This window comes from Pinus tabuliformis, chromosome Q (genome assembly GCF_031772625.1).
Source record: "Pinus tabuliformis cultivar Carrire ecotype Pingquan chromosome Q, CPIR1, whole genome shotgun sequence".
NCBI classification, from domain to species: Eukaryota; Viridiplantae; Streptophyta; class Pinopsida; order Pinales; family Pinaceae; genus Pinus; species Pinus tabuliformis.
The window spans coordinates 276,910,318-276,934,621 of record NC_142296.1 but is presented as its reverse complement, the minus strand read 5'-3'; the positions used below and the strand labels follow the sequence as shown (position 1 = coordinate 276,934,621).

Here is a 24,304-nt window from a genome sequence, read left to right as displayed (position 1 = left end):
CCCATTCAACACATACCATGAATCATTAAGCGAGAGACACCTTGAATTGAAACCCCAAATACTTTTTATTAATGCAGAAATTCCAGCAGAGCTTAGCTCAATACAAAAAAAATCAATCTAGTGAGATCAAGATACAATGAGGAGCTTGAGAGCTTCCTTATATAGAAAAATGAGAGGGAATAACCCCTCCAAGTGGAAATAATGGCTAGTTGCATCGATCCATGGCTTGATCCTGGAAGAAAAAATTCGATCCCTTGATTCGTTGGCACAAATCTCCAAAAAATTTTGACCTTCCTTGTTCACTGTGCTGGAGGGGTCAAACTTTGACTTCTGGACCATGGAGGACCTCCAAAAAATAGAATTTTCGTTACTTGTGCAAAATAATTATTTGCTTGGCCCAAAAATTCGATTTGTTGGAGAAAATAATCTTCTGGGTCCAACGAATTTCTAGACTGGGTCCTTCTGCCTTGGAAATGAGGCATTTAATTTTTGACTTGAATTATTTTCCTTTGAAAATAGTCTCAAATATTTTTTGATGAATTTTCCACCTGGAGAGTAGTCAATTTTCCCTTCATTTTATTTTTTGCAATAATTTCTGGCTATTTTAATTTTTATTTTTGCCATAAATTAAAATTTAAAAGGTTCAAGAGGGGATTAAATAATTTTCCACCCTCTAAGTGTATCTAAGAAATATTTTGGTAATGGTGTTCTAATTATGAGGAACGATTCACCAAAAATATTTCTAAACACACTTTTACATCATGATATTACAACTCAACCCTTAGAAGGGGAAAATACATATAGACACAGACTCTTAATGCTCAACCAAATTCCGCGACAAGACACATGATGTAGTATGAGAAAAATACATAGATTCGATAACACTAGGACTCACCTAAGACCTCGTCAATGAGCTCCACCCTAACTTTGGGGTATATCTGGGAGAAATACTCTGCCAATTATCCATGTTTACAAACACAGATAATTTGGTGAGGTTAGAAAACTCCCTAGAGTGAAACCCTTTGAGAAGAATCATAGGCTTACCTAGGTGTTGTTACATGGCTTAATATTCATACTAGAATCATTTATACATTACAAAAGTAAAATTTGGATTTCAATGATGATATTGACACAAAATTTTTGTTCCATTGGTGTATAATCTGCTTCCTAGATTGTTGACATGTACATGGTTAATAGTCCCGAGTGGGGCCTTGTTCTAGAGACTTAGAGACAATGGCACCTCAAAGGTCATTACCCTAGCTATCATTTGTCTCTACGGGTACGTGCTTGGCAAACTCTGAACAACTCACAAAGTTTCAAACTTCATCAGGAGTACCATTGGGATGAAACAAGGATGCCATATGCTGTTTCCCCTATGCTGTTTGGGATTTACATTGTTGATTTGAAGAATTTTCTCTAGGAGCATACACAACCAAGAAGTGGGTGCCTTCTTCCCTAGAGTTTGATCTCCATTCTTTTTTATTGTTGATTATGTAATCCTCTTGCACTCCACCTCGGAAGGGTTACATTGATTCCATAGCTAGATTTTGCAATCTTTGTTAGTTGACAGTCAACCTTGGGAAAACCAAGGTAGTGATCTTCAGTAGGACGAAGAATGCTCTCAAATTACAATTTCTGCTTCCAGGGGTTGAAGGTTGAGATCACCATTGGCTACACATACTTTGGCATTCCTTCTTCAGGTCCAGATTTTGATTGAGGAAAGCCCTCTAGGCTTGGATCAACAAAGGCTATGCCTCCCTAGCTCTCCTAGAGCACTAGTGTTTTCAGAACCACTTTTAGGGCATATTGTCCAAGATGGATCTATGTTCAAAAACTAGGAAATCATGGACTCCAAATAAAAGCTTTTGAACTTCTACATGCAATATTTTCTAATAAAAATGGAAGACGACAGCCCACTTTACAGTTTACACTAGGAAATCATGGATTCCAAATAAAAACTTTTGAACTTCCACGTGCAATATTTTCTAATAAAAATGGAAGACGACAGCCCACTTTACAGTTTACACCCACTGATCCTTAGCTTCTTAATCTAAGCTTTGATGCCAAACTCTAGGCACCAACCTTTACCAATTTTGAAAATTGAGCAAACGTCAAGGTAATATGTTGTAAAAGAAGGAAATCAGAAATAACTCCATGGATATAATTCATTGAAATTAAAGTAAAGAAGTAGACAAATATGTTTTATGAGTCTTCAACCATATGGAAATTATGATTGAGCGTATCTCTATTGCTTTGTCTGCTTTATCTGTGTTATATGTAAATTATTAGTGACTTATTTCATGTTGCATATTTTATTCTGTGCTTTGCTTCATCTGCTTCTCTGATTGTAGTGTCTTGTTTCTTGTTTTCTAATTAAGTTTTTTATTGTCATTGTCTTATCCATTGTTCTGACGTTGCTGCTTCTGTTTTATCTTAACTTTGTATTTTGTCCTTCGTAGGTTGTGATGCTTGGATTGGATGCAGCTGGCAAGACAACCATATTGTACAAGCTACACATTGGAGAAGTATTATCTACAGTCCCTACCATTGGTAGGCTTTTTCTTATTTGGATGCTGATCTCTGAAATGATTATGGAATTCTTCACTTTCTGTGATTTCTTGTTTGGTTTGTTCACTTTTCAAAGCAAGTTTAAGCTTCCATGCTAGCTGGTATAGTGTGGATTCTATACACTTCTGCGTAGATTTTCAAATGTATGATCTCGAGCTTTTGGAGCATAGACCAGTCCATTCACACGAAGTATCTCTTAGAACATAACAACGCTCATGTAGTATAGTGCCCCAGTGGGTCCATATTGTAATGCCTTATTTTCTAAGCTAATATCATATTTTGTACTTAAACCCACTGTTTGTATTACATATACTAAGGTCCCATTACAATATTCTATGTAGACATTTCTTGATCAGAATTCTTCTTCCCATATTGACTAGTTATAATTAGCCAGAATTTAAGTACAGTCCAAGCCATTGAAAATACAGTATGTGATTGCTGACTCATCAGTTATTTTTTCTGTAAGTTTAGGACTCATCAATTTGTTAAAATGGGGAGCAGTCAAATGGAATTAAAAGTTGAACAAAATGATCCTAGAAATTTGTTGTCAATCCTGAGATCACCCTGATGAATAACTCCTGTGTAGACCGCAAAGGAGGATCTTAAGGCCTTTGTAGATAAGAAAACACTATATAATTCATAGAAAAGGAGGTCTAAGGTCTTGTTCATGCCCCTCATGCATTTTTGGACATGTAATCAAGTTAAAAGTGCCAAGAAGCTCAAGAAGTTAGCTAGTAAAATTCAATGTTCCACCGAGTTTCCGGGACGGGGAAACGTGAGAGCGAGGATACGCACAAGGGGGACGTATATAAGCAACCCCAAATTTTAGGGATTTTTCGGGGAAACGAGGGGACGTCATAGTCATAAAAATTATAAAATTGTAAACTATTAAAAAATGTAATATATAAAAATAAAAAAATAAAATCCCAAAAATATGTCAATAACTAAATAGAAAATCTTAATAATTATGAAATGTACATCTAAAGACTAAATATGATCATAATAACATATTAGACTATTATCATTTGACATTTCTGCATTGTAAATCTAAAAGTAAATTACTAAATTGAATCCATCATTTGACATTATGCAAAGTTCCTTCTAAATTCATCATCTGGCATGATGCAAGGCGCATCTAAATGAAATTAATAAATCATCATTTGACAATTGAAATTTTGCAATGCACATCAAATTTTCAAAAACGATAAAAAGTAAATTCATCATATGACAATGACATTGACATTATGTTGAAGTCTAAAATAGCCATAAAATACTAAACTAAAAGTAAACATAGAAAGCACTAAGCAATGAAATACTAGTAAATTTCTCAAAAAATACTAAATAATATTAATAAATACTAAGTCTTAAGTTTTAATATACTTTAAGTATTTTTATTTTTGTTATTGTTTTTATTTTATTTTTTAAGTTTTAAATTTTAATATAATATAATTTATTTATTTATTTAAAAAAATTAAGTTTTAACAAGTTTTAAGTTTTAATATAGTTTCATTTTTTTTAATTTTTTTTTCATATATTTAAATTTGTATTTTTTTTAAAGTTTTAATGTTTTATAAAAATTATTAGACAAAAATATGGTCCCCCCGGCGTTTCCCTTGCATCCCTTCGGTGCCCCCCTTGCATCCCCCTGACGTCACCCCTGCCCCCTGCAAAGGAGTTGCGTTTTTCCGCCAAAAAAATGCCCCCCTGAAGTTTCCCCAAAAAGGGGACGTGGGGGAAACGTTTCCCCGTTCCTGGAGCATGGGGGAGTGTCCCCCACCCTGGGGGACGCGTCCCCGTGGAACACTGGGAAAATTACTCAAGCTTGGATGTGTTTGCACTTGAAACTATACCTTGGTAAGTGATACAAAATTATTAAAATTTCAGCTTTGTTGTTTCCGCCTTGCACACACACCTAAGTTAGTGAGAAAAGCCCTTAACCCCACAAAGTGCGGTTGGTGGAAAAATCAAGAGATGGGGCTATCATCTATTCCCAACTCTCTCCTAGGCAAGCTAAAGGGGGGTGGTCCCTAAATGGTAAGCTAAGTTAAAAGTGATGTGAGGTTTCTAGGAGATGTCAAAGTTAATTTGGATTACTTGAGATTATGAGCAAATATGATGAGCAATATAAAAATATACTTCAATAACCATCAACACATAAATCAAAGATACACACATATAAGATCAATGCCTTCAATATTGCTTCAAAATAAATAACACTTGCTCTAAAATGAAATGAAACATAAGTAATCCTATCAATCAAAATAGATAGATGTTAGAAAAAAATAATATCACTTGCAAGATTAAAATTGCTCAAAGAAATGCTTTCAAAGTATAATCATTCACAATTCTAAAGCATGCAAAGAAGCAATATAAAATAACTTGCAAAATGAAAATAAGCTAAAACTTCACTTGCAAAATGAAAGAGATGGTACTTGCCCAAATGAGATATTACATAACAACCAATTCAAAACATTTTCATCATGACAAGTATATATAAATAGATTGCAAGTAAAATAGCTTGAAAAGTAAAGTGTATTAACATGAAATGCACTTAACTAAGGTTAGATGCAATTATCTTGGTTAATTTTATGCTAAATGCCTACTCTAGGTGATAGATCTTCCTCTTGAACTCTTGCCAAAGGGTAAAAATTGGGGTGACTGTAAGAAAGAGGGGCTGAGGACACGATGATTTCGTTAACGATACCCTTCCCCCGAGTCTTACTAGCCAGCATGTGCCTTCGTTCCTACAAGGGGACAAGCCACCTTCATAACTGCAGGGTCACACACTCTTTTCCTTACGTAAATCATGCAAAATGAGCTAAAAAGGAAAGCTAAAAAAGATGAGATGCAAAATTAATCCACCCACACAAAATGCTCTTTCTAAATAAAGAGAAAGGATGCCTTGGGTAAAACCCAAGCTCCCACAAGAAAAATAGATCTTTTATTATGATGTTACAATGTAGTTAAAACCAGTGTTGCAGGAAACGTCCCCCCCTGCAGATCAAAACTCCGATCCGCGATCCGTATGGATGCGTGGGGGAAGCGTTGTCTGAAACGCGTTTTGGGTTGATAAACACGCTTCCTGGAAATTTCAGGAAGTGTGTGCCTGAAATGTGTTTCGGTTTTTTCGAACCGCATTTCGGTTTTTCCGAACCGCGTTTCAGACGACGCTTCAAGCTTTCGAAAAAAATTATAAAAAAAATGCAAAAAAAAAAAATTATATATATATATATATATATAGCAAAAAAAATATAAATATAGCAGACACAAGTTTTGAATATAGATGCAAAAAAAATAAAATAAAAGATATATATATATATATATATATATATATATATATATATATATATATATATAGCAGACGCTTCGCTTCCTAGATTTTTGGAACATGATGCTTCCATGTCCCCGCTTCCAAAAAACGTCCCCATTTCGTCCTCGCTTCGTGCAACATTGGTTAAAACCTCTTAGAGGGCTTACCAAAAGATTGAAGGGAATTTGTACAAGATTGAGAGCTAGAAATAGCTAAAATATCCCTCCAAACAATAGCAACCTCAAGGGCCAAAGAAGTCTTTCTAAAATCTGAAAATTACAATCTCCAGAAAGCCCCACGACCTATCCTTCTTTGTAGCTCCTTCTAGTGTCCACAACCTCCTTAGAATGAATCTTGGATACTTGAGAGGTTCTGCAAGAAAACTAGTTAGAGTTCAATGATTTATCCTCAAGGCTCTTGTTGCCAAAAGTTCCAACTATGGGTTGCAAAACAAAGAGACAATTACTGTAGAGAGAGAGCATATAAAACAAACAAATATGATACAAAATAATGTACAAGAAACCAAATCAAGTGGTGGGAGTGAACCCCATCACTTGCCTAGTTTGAAAAATGCTCTTAAATAGCAAATGTAACTTTGAAAATTTCTAAATCAAAGAACCATATAATTGAATGAAATGATGATTCAAGTAGATATTGGAAAGAAACTCCCCTCTTGCTTCTTCTTTAGATGACAAATTTGAAGGAAGAATTGGTGAGTTTTGAGCAACCTCGCATCCAGGAATGAGTTGATCTATGGGAGACTTCTCTCATGCCCAAATGGATTCCTGCACACAAAAACAACCATAGTTCTTCCCTACACAGTTGAAGCAAATATTAGCTTTCCTAATGGATTAGAACAACACAATGGATTGAGATAAACCAAATATTTCTCCAAAAATAACTTGGCAAGCTCACTCTTAGAATGCTACTTCTAAATCAATAACATGTGCAAGATAGCTCTACACACATCAATCCAACCAATGGCATTAGAAGCTAATAGAGTTCAAAAGCATAAGAAATACAATAATAACAATAACAGTATGCAAATATATCACCTCAAATTGCCAAGAGAACACCACCAAAATTGCCCCAAAGTCTTTGATTATATTAGCAAATTGCAAGTACAAAATTATAGAGTTTTCTCAAGCCCCAATAGCTCATAACATGAATACATAGGGAGAGCCCATGGCTCTATTATATAAAAGTTTGGGAGCCAATCCCAAGGAAAATGGTGACAATCCCAATGCCTCTACATGCAAATTTGAATTTCCCAAGTGGCCATTCGATTTCCTCTAGAGAGGCCCATGCAATCCTTGAGGAGGAGAACTCGTTGAGGTGGAGAGGACATGTGTATGTGAGAGTGGAGTGGTAGGAGACCACTCTCCACTCATCTCTTGTGGAACTCCAAGTCAAAGCCCACCAATGGGTGAGTCACCTCCTTAACTTGACTTGTCCTCCTAAAAAAATGTGATTTGCTTTTGTGAAACTCGTGGTCCCCTCAAGGAAATTTGATTTCCCTTTTTTGTCACATGTTTCTCTTTGATTCTTGGTCCACATCAGTTTATAACTTGGCTTCAACTCCTTGATGATTTTCCACTTCATTTCCACATCATTTAGCATGTGTGGATATTTATTTTCTCCAATTTATTTAATTGTTGGGCTAATTTATTGCCACATTTTCCACAAAACTTAGGAAAAATGGGTTTTGAGGGTCTATAACTTATTTTTTACCCCTCAAAGTGTGTTATAGTAGAAAGTTGAGGGTGAGAGGTGTAATTTTGAGCACACATACCCCATACAACTTCTCTAGACATCACTTATTACATATTACATTCAGATTTTATTCAAATTTCCACCCAACGGGAAATTTTAAAAATAAAAAAAATACCCCTAGACCTAACCAAATTCCACGAAATTTTACAAGTGATCTAGTATGGTAATATAAAATAACTCTAAACACTAGGACTCACCCAAGGCCTTGCCTTCAAGACGTAATCCAGCTTTGGTGTTATGCTTGGAGGAAAAAACTCAATTAATTATTAAGTTCCCGTAAGGATATAATAATTAACCAAGTGAAAAAAACCTCTCAGAGTAAACTCACTTGATAACAAGGTCCCAAGTTATAAAGGCTTGTTACATGAATCAAACTCATCATACTAGCATCACTTTACATCATCCCTGTAGGGCTTGTGGAATCTGGGTATAATAGAAGACGATGAGAAGAAGAAGTAGAGTTGAAAAGTTAAAATGATATGATGATCTCAGATGTTACATGAAGCTTTTGATACATCCTTGGGCATGGAGTCATCAACAATCTTTGGGTACACTATAGTGGTCAACAAGCCTGCAAACTTAGAAGAAATCTGCCTTCACTAATCGCTACTCTCCTCTCATTTTGGACTAGTACATGCCAGTCAAAGGGGGGTGTCCCTAATTTTCTGTTTGCCATCCTTCCAATCTGCAAACTCAAAACACAATGAAACAACAATGTAAACAGTCTCATGACAGCTACTAAAACTGTCAAAGAAAATGAATCTTAAAGAAATCAATTGGCAGAATTTTCATTTTATAACAAAACTGCTAGAAATGGAAATGATTATGAAGAAGAGGCGCCTAGAAATGATTTCACGTGAGTCAAATCACAAGACAAAAATAACACTACAGGTCTGCGAGTAAAAATCAGATTTTGACAAGACATAAAAGCTGAGAATTGAGCATAAGATATCTTTATTTTGTATTAATCAAAGAGCTGGTTGCACCAAAGAGACCAAACACAAAACCCCTCTGCTAATTAACTCCTTTGCTAGATGAGAGACCTATTAGAAACGAGAGAGAAGAGAATGAAGAAATGATGTAGCTGGGATCTTGTTTTGCTTTGCTAGGAAAATCCTCCCTTTGGATGAGCCTTCATCCCTTCTTTTATAATTGCTTTGGTGACACATGCTAGGTGAAATGAGCCATTGGAAAAGACAAATGTCCTTACCCATGTGAACTATTCGTTGACCCAAGTCGCACTAGAGGAGTGAGGATGCATGTGCAGAGGTGGCCAAGTGACACTAGCACACGTCTCCCTTATCCCTCATGCAAGTTTCAGAGAAAGTGAGTGGTATAGTTTAACTGTGTTATGGTCTGTGTGCCTTAAAATGATAAGAAAGCATTAATTACAGTCCTATTCTAAGGGGAATGTCATTTTACAAGAATACAATGTACAAGACAATATTTGATGATCCTAAGACTAGATCTCCTTAGTGTATATATAGGAGAGAAAGGGTACAATTATAATAAAATGGGACCATGAGGGGTTCTAGCCTACATAACAATATAACAATAGAAATGTAATCACACAATATATAGGGCTTAATAATGGGTTTTTGGGTTAACATGGGGGTTAACATACCCCTCCTCTTCAAAGAAGTGTGTCCTCAACAATTGACTATTTGTGGGTGTTTCTGCGTGAACAAATCATCTTCCCATGTTGCTTCTTCCAACGGTAGGTCTTTACATTTGATGAGGTACTCAGTAATTGTTCGGTTTCTCAGTGGCTTCGTCCTTGTTTTCATAATTGTTTCTTGTTCTAGTATTGTTTTCCCTTCTTCATTAATATCTGGTAGAATAGTTTGGATTGGGATCTTGTCATCAATTACCTTATTTAAGCAAGAAACATGTAAGACTAGATGTACACATGAAGATGAAGGCAACACCAATCTGTAAGCCACACGTCCAATCCTTTGCAACACCTTATAGGGGCCATAATACCTCAAAGCTAATTTATTGTCCTTTTGTTGCTTGAGAGGTATCTGTTTATATGGTTGTAGTCTCACAAATACCCAATCCCCCACTTCAAATTCCCTTTCACTGCAATGTTCATCTGCTTGTTTCATCCTATTTTGTGCCATAACTAAGTTGTCTTTCAATAGTTTGAGAACCTCTTGTTGGTGTTGTATATGGTCCTCTACTGCTTGAGCCTTTATAGCCCTTTCAAGGTGATGTGATGGATGGAGGATGATGTTCATAAAGTGCCATAAATGGTGACATTTTTGATGAAGTATGGAAGGGTGTGTTGTACCACCATTTTTCCAAGGGCAACCATTGTTAATTTTCCTAGGGCTAGATTGTTCTTTGCTTTAGATAATTGCAGTTACAAATTTCTTCATCATTTACATGTTGCATTCACCCCATAACATCTTAACATTATTAGCAATTATGTAGAAAGAACAATAACATCAATATTGTAGCAGAACATAAAGGAACAACAAAAGAAAAACATGCATAAAAGGGACACTGAGCTTTTGGTCAGAGACCAGGGAAAAACCCCACAAGGGGGAAAACCCATTCAAAGTCTTCTTCTATTAGATATTCATCAATTGTTCAGCTGAGATACAAAGTACATTCATAACAAGATTCATCAATTACATCAGGCCTCCCAGGGCCAACCCAACACAGTTCACAACTTTGTTTGTGAACTGAGCGAAATAAGACCTAGAGAGAGAAAGCTGCTATCACGTCACTGTCAAGAGTGCCATCATAAGTAGCACTGTTCACTGTGATCATTCTTAATGGAGTAAGAGTACTGTAATCATTTCTCACAAGAGCATATCACTGTATCTTGCATACTAAGTCACTGATACACTAGTGGTCTTTTCCATGTAGATTTCTGTCACATACAGTTATCTAGGGTATATATCAAAGATACTGTCCGGGCCATACTATGACTATTACTGCTGTCATACTATCAATAAGGTCATTGTCATGAAGATTACAGTTACACATCCAAGCTACTAACATATTAAGGGTTACTTTCACTGTTTACACAAAAACTGCTATAGAGGCTCTATCATAGAGGCAGTGCCATACATATAGATCATTGTATCATGAGCAAGACTGTTTTACTATATCATAAGCAATATGTCATCACTGTATCATAAACAAGATTGCCGTCACTGTATCATAAGCAAGACTGTCATATGTACTGTAAAAGAACACTATCAAAGATTCAAATGTCTCAAAGAAAGACCCCTATAGAAGATCACTGTTATCAAAGGCACTGCTATCTTAGTGCTATTAAAGTCCTAGACATGACACTTCTATCAAGGTCACAGCCAAGTCCATTTGAGTTACTGCCATGTCATCCATTAGGGTTATGGTCATCATAAGAGCACTGTCATCATAACTGTTATACATCATGACTCATAAGAACAACATCACTGCTTTTATGTTTGGCAAGAACGAGACATCATAAAGTAAGGTCACTGTTATCATAATGGCCACTAGCTAAATCACTGCTACCACAATATATTACAAGAGATTCTTAATATATATACATATACATATATATATACATACATATATATACATACATATATATACATATATGTATATACATATCTATACATATATATATATATATATACATATATATATATATATACATATATATACATATATATATACATATATATATATATATATACATATATATATACATATATATATATATATATACATATATATATACACACACACACACACACACACATATATATATATATATATATCAGACACAGATGTCCACCAGAATAAGAATGTGAGCCATGAGCAACCATATATTAAGCTTTTGTAAAAAATTACCTGTAATGCGAGCTACAGGAGTGATAGCAAGCTACAGGAGTGATAGTGAGTCATAGAGAATTGTACACGAGATATATGTCTATGAGCATGTCCCATACAGTAAGGTATTTGAGCTACTAGGAAAGTGAACCTCTGAGATCTATTACACGTCATAATAAATGTATATACGTACCACAAAATTCTTGTGATCTATCTTAATGCATGCTTACTGAAATCCTATGTAAGCTATAATAGAGACGATTTGTACACAAGAAAGTGTGCAGCTGAAGTGCAATTCACAAATTAATGTAAAGAGCCATTCCACAAGATAACATAGCGCGTGATATAGATAAAGTGAGTCACTGATGATTCACTGGTAGAGAAGCCGAGCCACATAACCACCGATCCTTAGTAATGAACCATACAAGTCTATCCAAGAGAATCCGATCCACTGAACCATCGATGCTTAGTAATGAACCATACAGATTTAATCCAATTCGATGTCATGAACCTCAAATCTATCGAGTTCTTAATTCACGTTATTGATCTGTCTCGATTATTTCACTGAACCATGAGCTATAACACTTCCTTCATATATAAATCGATGAGGAGACTTTAGATGCGAATGAGCCCTTTTATTAAAGAACCGACTTGATCTTGATTGAAGGGAATCAATAATTCAAAATTTTTGCTCAAAATATTTTAAACATGTTTTCCAAGTGACTTTATAATAACACATTATTAATAGATCCTTTTATCCATTTGACTTTTTCTTTTGGTCAATATAAATTATTTTTGGGGCTCGTTGGGCTTCTTCTTGGGGTCTCAGATTTTCTATGGGGAAATTCGTCCCATAGCTGCCCCAACTGTAGCACTCCTCTCAGCTAGGGAGGAATTTCCATTTGCATCAGAAATCTCGTCTCAGATATACAAGTATGCTCCATCGGGTCTCATCTCGGATAACATGTCTCACTATAAGAAGGCAGGCAGCTACATCATCATTACATCTCATCTCATAGAAGAACAATAACGCACAATCAAAGGTAGGGGAGATCAATCCTCAAACCCTAGTAGTCTCCAAGTCAAATCTCATGACTTTCATCTCATTTATCTCAACAAGACGTCCATCTCATCACATCTTGTCTCAACTCGATTCCTTTGATCATCAACTGAACAATGATGTATCTATCTAAAGAAGAAGAATCATCATAGGGGAGCTCCTACTACCACTCTATATCTAATCTACAATAGGCACAATACAACTTACTGTGAAAGGTAAGGATCACAACTATGCTAATGTCAGGACAATAGGCAAGATACTACTTACCATACAAGGGAAGGATCGCAGCTATCCTATTGTCTGCTGATCTTCCCAACTTGACCCTCAAGAGTTAGTGGTAGAACACCTGCATCCTCTCACTTGGGCAAGATACTACTTACCATAAATGGTAAGGATCGCAACTATCCCAAGTCACCTCAACCCATTGGCCAAATGGAGAGGAACAATCCCAACAAGCCCAACTTGTGGGTAGGATGCTAACTGTTGTATACTCTATCAAGACCCAAAAATGACAATAGGCAGGATGCTACTTACCATGTTGTAAGGATCTTAGCTATCCTATTGCCAAACAATAGGCAGGATACTACTTACCGTTAGGTAAGGGTCACAACTATCCTATTGTCTAGAGTTCCCTCAACCCTAGGAGCACTCTAGCTTAATACCTCTTCCAGTGAGCTCAAACAGGGGGGAAGAACATAACTTAGTGTTCTCGATCAGCCCGGGACCCCTTCCTCTCATTATTGCTTTCACTAGGCTTACGAAAAAAATGATGTATCTATCTAAAGAAGAAGAATAATCATAGGGGAGCTCCGACTACCACCCTATATCTAACCGACAATAGGCACAGTACGACTTACCGTGAAAGGTAAGGATCACAACTATGCTATTGTCAGGACAATAGGCAAGATACTACTTACCATAGAAGGGAAGGATTGCAACTATCCTATTGTCCGCTGATCTTCCCAACTTGACCCTCAAGAGTTAGTGATAGAAAACTTAAATCCTCTCACTTGGGCAAGATACTACTTATCATAAATGGTAAGGATCGCAACTATCCCAAGTCACCTCAACCCATTGGCCAAATGGAGAGGAATAATCCCAACAAGCCCAACTTGTGGGTAGGATGCTAACTGGTGTATACTTTGTCAAGATCCGAAGATGACAATAGGTAGGATGCTACTTACCATGTCGTAATGATCTCAGCTATCCTATTGCCAAACAATAGGCAGGATACTACTTATCGTTAGGTAAGGGTCATAACTATCCTTTTGTCTAGAGTTCCCTCAACCCTAGGAGCTCTCTAGCTCAATATCTCTTCCCGTGAGCTCAAACAGGGGGGAAGAGCATAACTCAGTTTTCTTGATTAGCCCGGGATCCCTTCCTTGTTGAAAAAAGTGTAACTAGGTTCGGTCTTCATGATGACATGATCTTTGTAAATGATGTAATAAAAGGAAATTATTTTTGTATGCCTTGCTACATGGGTTTCATGAGCAAGAAGTGTCACTAGGTGAAAGACTTCTTCTTGATGTCTTTAGGATTTATTTATATGTTAAAGTGTCATGTCATATGTATAGAAACTCTTTATGAGTTTATGTAAATGTATACAAGTCCTCAAAGTTGTGAAACAACCCTCCAAGACCAAGATCAATACCTCAAAAGCAAGCCTATCGAAGTCTACAAGCAAAACATCAAAGGAATCCTAATGTCAGCTCCTAAATTGAATTAAATGTATAAATGGAAGTCATGTCAGCTTGGCATATAGACATGTCGGTTCATAAGTTCAAGTCGGCTCAAATTAAGAGCACACACAATTATAAATACCCACGAAGGGTCAGCGCAAATGACACAAGGAAAAATTTCGGATGCCTCTGAAATTTCTCATATAAAAGCAGAGCCGCAGTAGGGTATTGACTACATCTCGTTTTGGGTTTTAGGTGCAGTCATAATCTCGGATACATGGAGTGGAATGGCCTCGTGAAAGGACGCAACAATAGTTTGAGTTCTGGACATTCTCAACATATCTATGTATTGCAATCTCGGCATTACAGTGATAAATTGATCTCACATGATAGAGAAGCAGTCATGGCATATGTAGATCTCGGTGGTAATCCTGTAGAAGACTAGACATTGAACAACAATGGTAGATCTATTCTCTCGACTCAATGAAGATTATGTTAAATGTTGTCTTAATATCCTATATCTATATATCTATCTATATATATATATATATATATATATATTACAGTCTTGCCATAACTTTGATGATGTAATAGGTTTCGGTGATGATCAAGAGATCCTTGACATATACCTATGATGGGAGACATACAGTCTCATTAGGTATCACAGTATTCAGATCTAGCATGATGTAGTCTTGATGTGCTACAAGGAGCAGTGACAAGGATCATAGTCTTGATCCTGGCAAAACTGTAATCATAATAGTTATGGATCATGATCTTGTATTTCAATGATCTCATGGTGTCGAGGTGCGACAATGATCTCAATGTAGCAAGGGACAGAAGAGATGCAATGGCAAATGATCTCGGTGATACTGTTGTGAAGACCTCTATGGTGCAACAATGGTGACTTCTATGCAGATATAGCAACTATGGTCTCAGTGAAGAAGCAACAGTTAAGGTGCAACAGTAGTGCAACTATGATGATATCAGTGTGAGCAGCAGTGATAATGATGATATCAACAAAGGAAAGGAAGAGGATTGATGTCTTGGTCTGGGAGAGACAAATTGTGTCAAGGGTCACGGTCTTGGTATTCGTTAATGAAATCTCTATAAGAAGAATTTTGCGTGGGTTTTCCTCTCCAAGAGGGAGAGGTTTTGGCCCTGGCGGAAAGCCAAACATTTGTGTTCTTGTCTCTTTTGTTTTGGTAGCAGTTTGATGAAGTTAACTCACACACACTAATAATGAATGAAAGATGAAGATAAGATTAAATTGCATAAATACTTCACAAATTGTTATCATGCTAAGAAGAATCATCCTAAATATACTTGCCCTAGATTCTTCAACATGGTTTCAGAGCGATTGGTTTCAACAGTGAAAGTAAGGGCAGAAAAGAGACATTCAAGAATCAAGTTTCTACAAGACATCAATGCAGCTGAAGACCTACATGACAGAATCAAACCCTAACCATGATCAAACCCTAGATCAAAGGATCAATCTTCAACAATAACAAGGGTTGATGTCTATGAAATCAAAGAGATAAGTTACAACAACAAGATCTTGTATCTACACAAGCCACCTAGAATACATCATCTTGAAGAGGATCAAAGTCCAAGAAGCAGTCCAAATCAACAATCATCATTAGCAAAGGCTTTGGAGATCAACAAGATGAAACATTTAGATCTCTGATCTGTGGCAACAGTTCTGATGACTCTCACAGTTTTAGTCAATGACTTATTCAAGATCTGTCATCTCAAGTCATAAAATGTTGCAGAACTACAAGGTTCCATAAATATAACTATGTCAACAGATCGTATATCAAGATAGCTCAAAGAAGAGAAAGGCAATCTTCCTATCAAGGATCTCATCCGGTGAAAGCATCAAATCTGCCTCATCAACAGCTAACATGATCAAGGTGAAGACTACATCTTCACAATTAAGTAAGTACACTTTTATAATCAAATTTTGTTTTATGACTTCATGATTGCAAGAAGACCTACATATTGGATGGATCATCGAGGGTCTTGCATGGAATAAGGAGGATCGTCATTATCCTTAGAGAAGTCAGTACATCAAGGTCTCCTTTGAAGTAATAAGAACTCATAAGTTTCTATAAAGTAAGAAAGGAGACATAGGAAGAATGCATGAAATGCTAGAGGACATACTATCTGAAATGCAGTAAAGAAGAATGAAGAAATATCTTCATGAGATCTCAGTTATGAGATCTGGAAAAATGATGAGAAAATAATCATCATTGACATTGATAGGGATAGGCAAGGTAACAAATGACCATGAATAAGAAGGTTACCTCTATCAACAGTTTGTGGTCTCTATGTTGAATAGAGAAAGACAAAAGACTCAAGTATGTGCAAAGGAAAGGTTGACAAGATAAGTACTATGGAAAGATTACCTGAAGGATGGAGGAAGTTAAAGAAAGGATCAGGGGAAGAGGGAGTAATAGATCTCCATTATGAATAAGATGGTGTCCCTCTCAAAAGGATCCTATCAGAAGTCCTTGTAGTGGTAAGAAGATGCATCATGGAACCAAGAGCTGATATGGGAACCATGAAGAACATAGCTCTTGGGAATCTCATTGTATATTAAAGGAAAGGAAGAAGTCATCCGGAACAAAGGAAGTATTTGTCAGATGAGGATATACCTGATCTTGAAGATTCTCAGATGGAAATCTTAGCAGAGGATCCCCTAAGACTGGGAAGACAGTAAGTGCTTCATCAGGAATTCCAACTTATGGAAATCATGAGATGAAGAACTGATGACATGATAAAGCAGATCTGTTCAATCAAGAAAGTTGCTGAAAGTAGCTTGAAGGGAAAATGAGGTATGTATGCCTATATTTGTATTTGTATTTGATATTGTAATGTCATGATATATGGTTGCAGGTAAAATGGATCAAGCATGATCAAAAGGGGAAGGATCTCCTCCTCTGAAAGGATGTAGAAAGACATAAGTCAAACTAGCTGAAATCAACATAATATGTCCTCATATGAAGTATGAGGTAGTTGACTACAATTGAAGAACTCATAGAGCTCCTAGGAATGAAAGACATGAGGATGAAAGAGATCGTAAAACATGCAACCATGATGAAGGTAATCAACATCTAGAGGATCAGGGAATCTCCTGGAAAGATGTGAACACTGATGCAAAATGAAGACCCTTGACAACATATATCGTTGGAGATGTGTAAACATGTATGTAGGATGTTGATACCTACAAGAAGATGTCACTGGAAAAGGCCATCACTAGAAAGGTAATATGTGATTTGTTTTTGGTTTTTGACCTCTTGGAGGAAGTCTGGGTATGTGTGCAGGGCCATGGTAAGAAGAGTTGTGAAGGATGTCACAACTATGTACCTCGTGATCTAGAGCAATCACCGTTAAAGGAAAGGTGAAGATAGATGGCCTTATGAAGAAAGCCTTAGATGTCGAGCCAAGGAGGATACTTTCCAGGAAAGAAGGAATGACATGATGGAAGAAAGTGATGGATGGATGGACCCTACATATGAAGAAATTGATGACGTTGAAGTCTTGAATCATCAGTCAACTATAAGACCCTATAAAGCATTGATGATAGAGTCCCTGGGTAAGAGGGAGCTCTGGGAGGTTCCTATGAGTAAAAGGAACTCGAGCAAGTTTCTGAGTGAAGAGAAACTTGGAACTCATCCCTAGTTAAGAGGGAGAGTTAGACATGACATTCTTGTCTTCAGTTTGGAAGAAAGAATGGAGGATTGTGTAATCATTTGGCGTCCGACACTCTTTGAGGATGTGGTAGGGCATCTAAGACAAGAGTGGGCAAGAGGACCGATATTCTTGAGGGCTGGGAACCCAAGATGAGAATAGTCCTAGTAGGGCATACTCGGAGAACACTTGGGTGGGTATGACTCTAAGAGAGACAATGATGATGTGTGTCTATCAATCATTGGTCTCGCCAACATTATGTGCTCTGATCTAAGTGAGAGATAGAGGTGTTAGTCAAGGCCTTGCTATATGAAACAACTTTGGTTGAAATGATGTTATAACAGATGGATTGCAAATCCGATTCTACTTATGAGAAATTCTTCAGTTTGAGAATGATCAAGTACCATTATGAATACCTCGCTAGTTAAGAGGGAGTGTTGAAAAAAGTGTAACTAGGTTCGGTCTTCATGATGACATGATCTTTGTAAACGATGTAATAAAAGGAAATTATTTTTGTATGCCTTGCTACATGGGTTTCATGAGCAAGAAGTGTCACTAGGTGAAAGACTTCTTCTTGATGTCTTTAGGATTCATTTATATGTCAAAGAGTCATGTCATATGTATAGAAACTCTTTATGAGTTTATGTCAATGTATACAAGTCCTCAAAGTTTTGAAACAATCCTCCAAGACCAAGATCAATACCTCAAAAGCAAGCCTACCGAAGTCTGCAAGCAAAACATCAAAGGAATCCTAATGTCGGCTCCTAAATTGAATTAAATGTATAAATGGATGTCATGTCAGCTTGGCATATAGACATTTCGGTTCATAAGTTCAAGTCGGCTCAAATTAAGAGCACTCACAACTGTAAATACCCACGAAGGGTTAGCGCAAATGACATAAAGGAAAAATTTCGGATGCCTTTGAAATTTCGCATATAAAAGCAGAGCCGCAGTAGGGTATTGACTGCACCTCGTTTTAGGTTTTAGGTTGTTAAGTTATGGTTTGTTCTATGCTTATAACAGTTTACTTCTTTTTCTTATTATATTCCATCGATTAGCAATCACATGTACATAAAGTAAAGTGTAGATAGAACATTAAACGATCGACAGAAAACAAGCCAAGACAAGAGACACAAGATGTGGCGGCTAGCCAGGGACAAACCCCACAATGTGTGGGGAAACCCTTTGATCAAATCTTCTTTTATCTTCAATAATTCAGCAGAGAGAAATAGTATAATAAATCTGATTCATATCAGCAGTAGCAAACCCTAGATCAGTAGCATCAGCATTAGCGGCTTCATTATCAAACTAGGGCAGACCATATCTCACAAACCGACCGTCGGATTGACTTCATTCCACCACCAAAAGCTTCGGCTTCCAGAGGAGGTTGAGATGAAGAGACTCATATCTGCGCAGTAGAGAAGAGACTCATATCTGCGCAGTAGAGAGAGAGAGATGTGATGAGATGAGTGAGTCTAAATGAGGAAAAGTCCTCTTATATTTATACACAACGTTGGTGGGTGAATAGATGCGACTGTTGGGCTTCTGAGCCTACATGAGTTGTAGGTTGGCTTGATAATAATTCCATAATCAAAATAAATTCATATCTCCATGAATACTTATCGGAATCGGATGATCTTTATATCAATGCTACACCTCTCGACGAGAGGAATCTAATAAAAATATTATCAGCCATGAATAAGATGACCCACATGAAGTTTTGCCCTGGTTGCCAATTTTAACACTCCCTCTCAACCATGGAGAACTTCATCTGCAATCTGTCTATCGGTCGTTACTATTCATCCATTAAATGCACTGCCTTGTACAGCCTGACCCTTGCCCTGCTCTGCTCTATTTTGCCTGTTCTGCTTTGTCTTGTTCTGCCCTGCACTGATCTGTACTGTTTTGTTCTGTTCTGCTCTGCTCTTGCATTGTTCTGTTCTACTCTGCTTTTGCATTGTTCTGTTCTACTCTGCTTTTGTCCGAATTATGAAGAAGAAGAAATGATCGAGGATGTATCATACTGACTCAAAGTCAGTCTCAGAGTATGTACCACTGGTCCTAGACTAGTCTCAACCAACCCAAAGTCAGCGTCATAGTGAGTACAACTCCAATGGTCCCAGACCAATATCATCCTCCACTGACTCAAAGTCAGTCTCAGAGTATGTACCACTGATCCCAGACCAGTCTCAACCGACCCGAAGTCAGCGTCATAGTATGGTACAACTCCTACCACTGGTCCCCGACTAGTATCATTGATCCCAGATCAATGGAGGTCATCCTAGCGTAGGGAGTACGGTAGTTACAACGATGCGTCCATCGGTACTACTATGGTCCCTAACTTCATTTCCCTGCTCATTGATCAGATGAGAGGTACTTCCCATGAGTCCCAGACTGCATGGGTAGGATGCCTCGATAGGAGAACTAATCAATCCTGTCCTCACAGGAGAACACATCAATCCTGCTACAATTGCCATGGAGAACACATCAATCCAGGCCTCACAGGAGAACACATCAATCCTGCTACAATTGCCATGGAGAACACATCAATCCAGGCTGCCATGGAGAACACATCAATCTAGGCCTCACAAGAGAACTAATCATCCTGCTACACAGGAGAGCGAATCATCCTGTTCCACAAGAGAGCGAATCATCTTGTCCCACAAGAGAGTGAATCATCTTGTTCTTGTGTGCACCACCAGGGGAGGGTGAGTCACCTTGTGGTCATATGTTGCTCCAGTAGGAACCGCAAGCCCTCAGAGCTCCTAGAGCTCAATGTATGCAACATGTAGGACCCTTGTACAAGGGTTTCTTGCCGACTCCAAGTCGTTTGGGAAAATCACAGATTAGATCTTTCCTCGGGGCTTTGACAAGGTGTATCAACCTGTACATCATCTTAATGTGATGGAGCTTCCTTGCTCATCGACTTACCATATCCCAGATGACGTCTATCTGCTAGAGCAATTGACGAATACGGGATTCCTCAATAATCGAATCCTACCTCTGGTTGTTACAGAGAATCACAGTGGTATCCAATGTAAATCCAAACAGCTCACTGAAGAGCTTTCGCAACCAGACTGCCTCACACAAGGTTATGCTAGCAACAATATATCTTGCTTCGGCGGTGCTCAAAGCCACCGACTTCTGCTTCCTGCTCATCCAGGATATCGAAGCAGATCCTAAGGTGAAACAGTACCCGGAAGTGCTCTTACGGTCCACCACACTGCCTGCCCAATCAACATCAGTATATCCAAGTAGTCTCACATCTCCGGCAGTGTATCTTAATCCATGAGAGATTTGTGTCCTGAAGACGTCTCAGAAGATTCCTGGCATCAATCCAGTGAGGCTCAACCAAATATGAGCTCACAATGCTAACTGCAAAACATATGTTCGGACGGAGGTTCACCAAGAACATCAATGCGAATGAGTTTTTGAAACTCAGAGGCATTTCCCAAGTCTGGTCCGACATCACTACCATAAAACTTCTAAAAGTCAAGATCGTCGAGGTAGTCACAGGCTTGCAGTCCATCATACCGAATCTTTCCAATATATTTACCACATATTTTCCTTGAGATAGGAAAATTTCCCTTGGCTTCTCCCACACTTCAAGTCCTTGGTCCTTCATTTCAAATTCAGAAGCCATCTTCCTCTTACATTTGTGAATGAGAAGGTCTGCACCTGTTAGAAAGAGGTCATCCACATACAACACCAGTATGAGAGGCTTGTCATCTTCAACCTTAAAGTAAAGGTTAGGATCAGCTTCACTCCTAGTGAATCCTAGCTTCATCAAGTAGCTATCGATCCTCTCATACCATGCTCGGGGTGCTTGCTTCAGCCCATAGAGAGCTTTCTTCAACTTGCATACATGAGATTTTCGATCATAAATCTCAAATCCTTCGGGTTGCTCCACATAGACCTCTTCTTTGATTGAGCCGTGCAAGAATGCAGTCTTGACATCCATCTGATGTAGGTTCCATCCTTGTGAAGCGGCAAGGGCTATGATCGAGCGGATGGTCGTATATCTGGCAACAGGTGCAAATATCTCATCATAGTCTATACCTTCCTTCTAGGATAAACCACGAGCAACAAAATGAACCTTATACTTTTCCATACTTCCATTTGCTGCATGCTTTATCTTGTAAAGCCGTTTTGAAGTAACAACAGTCTTGTCCTGGGGTCTGGGAACTACTTCCCAAACATCATTCTTTATGATAGACTCATATTCTTCGGTCATAGCATCCTTCCATACTTGATGCTTGACGGCATCTGAGAATGACGAAGGCTCATTTTGTATGATCGTGCTCATGATGGTCAGGTATCCTTGATACCTATTAGGTTTCTTACTTTCACGAAAGGTTCCTCGGGGTGCAGCATGTCCTTCAGCATCATCAAGTAACCCCTTAAGCCATGAAGGCCTCTTCCTAGAAGAGGAAGGCTCATATGGAGGAGGATCAATCAGATCCACGGGTTCTTCTACATCAGGCATTGATTCATCATCCTTTTCTTTCGGTTACCTGGTGTCGGCTTCTTGAGAGCTCCTCAAAGTCGGAAGATTGATCACCTTGCTGAGAGCCATATCTTCGTCAAAGGTGACATCATGACTAATTATGACTTCCCTTTGACCGGCTACATAGATTCTATAGCCTTTAGTATTTTCACCATAGCCCATGAAAATTCCCTTCTTTCCAGATGCTCCCAATTTATTTCTTTTCTCTTTCGGCACATGAAAGTATACAGGGCTTCCAAAAATTTTAAAATGAGAAACATCAGGTTTCTTACCGGTGAATTTTTCTTCAGGAGTCTTGGAACCCAATGCTTGATGAGGGCATCGATTTTGTACATATATGCCGGTGATTGTAGTTCCAGCCCATAGAAACTTCGGAAGTCTTTGATGATGTAGCATGGCCCGGACAGCTTCCATCATCATGTGGTTCTTCCTTCCCACCACACCATTATGCTCAGGAGTATGTGGTGTAGTAGTCTCCCTCTTAATGCCAACCTCAGGTATGCCTGAGTGAACCAATTGTAATATATCGGAGGTCTTGCTTTGGCTTGAGGGGAATGGTCCCCTTTTGAACTTTCCTTCGGCACATCCCGGACATACACCTTCTTTCTCTACTTGGAATTCAGGCATCCCTGTTACCATCTTTCTTACATCGGGTAGAGCTTTGTAATGAAGGTGGGCAAACCTCCGATGCCAAAGTTCGGACTGAAGCATTGTGTCACAAGACATGACACCTAGCGGACTTCCACCCACTTGATATAAAGAATCAACTTGAAACCCAAGAGTGAAAGCATCTTTAACATTATTTTTTTTCTTAGCATGAGAAGAAAAAGCAGCAGGAGGACCTTTAGGCAAGGGCATTTCCTGCTCTTCTACCCTTGTTTGTTCTTGAATGCATCTAGCCATTAATTCCTCGAAACTAGGAATTACATTATTGTTCAGAAGAGTAGTCCTGAACACATACCATTCAGATGGTAATCCTCCGAGAGTTGAGAGTGCCATTTCTCTGTCAGTAATAGTTTCCCCAATAGATAGGAGATCGTTCTTGATCTCGGTGATTCTTAAGAAGTATGCTTGCATACTTTCATCTTTACCCTTCTTGATTTCCCTCAGCTTCATTCTAAGAAACAAAACTTGATTTGCACCATTAACTTCAAATAAACTCACCAGTCTATCGTAGATTTCCTTGGAGGTGTCTAGATCAGAGATGTAGGACACCAAGTGCTTGTTGATGGAGTCCCGGATGATCTTCTATTTTGACTTCTTCGATTTTCCATTTGTTCCATGCAGCAGCGGATGCATTTGATGGAGGCTCAACAATATTGCCTCTTACATGGTCCAGCACTCCTTGATCTTCAAGGGTTAGATCGACATCTTCCATCCGTGATAGTCAGCTTTCTCACGGAGCTTGTCTTCGGCAGGAAAGAGTGTTGAGGACCCCATAGTTCTTTTAGAATAGCCTTGCCAATCTTCTCTTCGGTGATTGCTCTTGCTCTTGCTTGGGCTTTGTCTTCACCTCAGCTCCGATACCATGTTAAGTTATGGTTTGTTCTATGCTTATAACAGTTTACTTCTTTTTTCTTATTATATTCCATCGATTAGCAATCACATGTACATAAAGTAAAGTGTAGATAGAACATTAAACGATCGACAGAAAACAAGCCAAGACAAGAGACACAAGATGTGGTGGCTAGCCAGGGACAAACCCCACAATGTGTGAGAGAAATAGTACAATAAATCTGATTCATATCAGCGGTAGCAAACCCTAGATCAGTAGCATCAGCATTAGTGGTTTCATTATCAAACTAGGGCAGACCATATCTCACAAATCGACTGTCGGATTGACTTCATTCCACCACCAAAAGTTTCGGCTTCCAGAGGAGGTT

The 24,304-nt window shown here is 38.1% G+C and overlaps 1 protein-coding gene across 1 annotated transcript in view; it reads left to right on the top strand.

Moving 5' to 3' along the window:
- The window catches only part of LOC149219297 (ADP-ribosylation factor 1-like), a 245,672-nt gene that overhangs the window by 76,002 nt on the left and 145,366 nt on the right, over positions 1-24,304 (top strand). Inside the window, exon 2 of the mRNA XM_089384312.1 lies at positions 2,460-2,550. Within this exon, the coding sequence (XP_089240438.1) occupies positions 2,460-2,550 (91 nt within the window). The remainder of the gene's footprint in view (positions 1-2,459; positions 2,551-24,304) is intronic.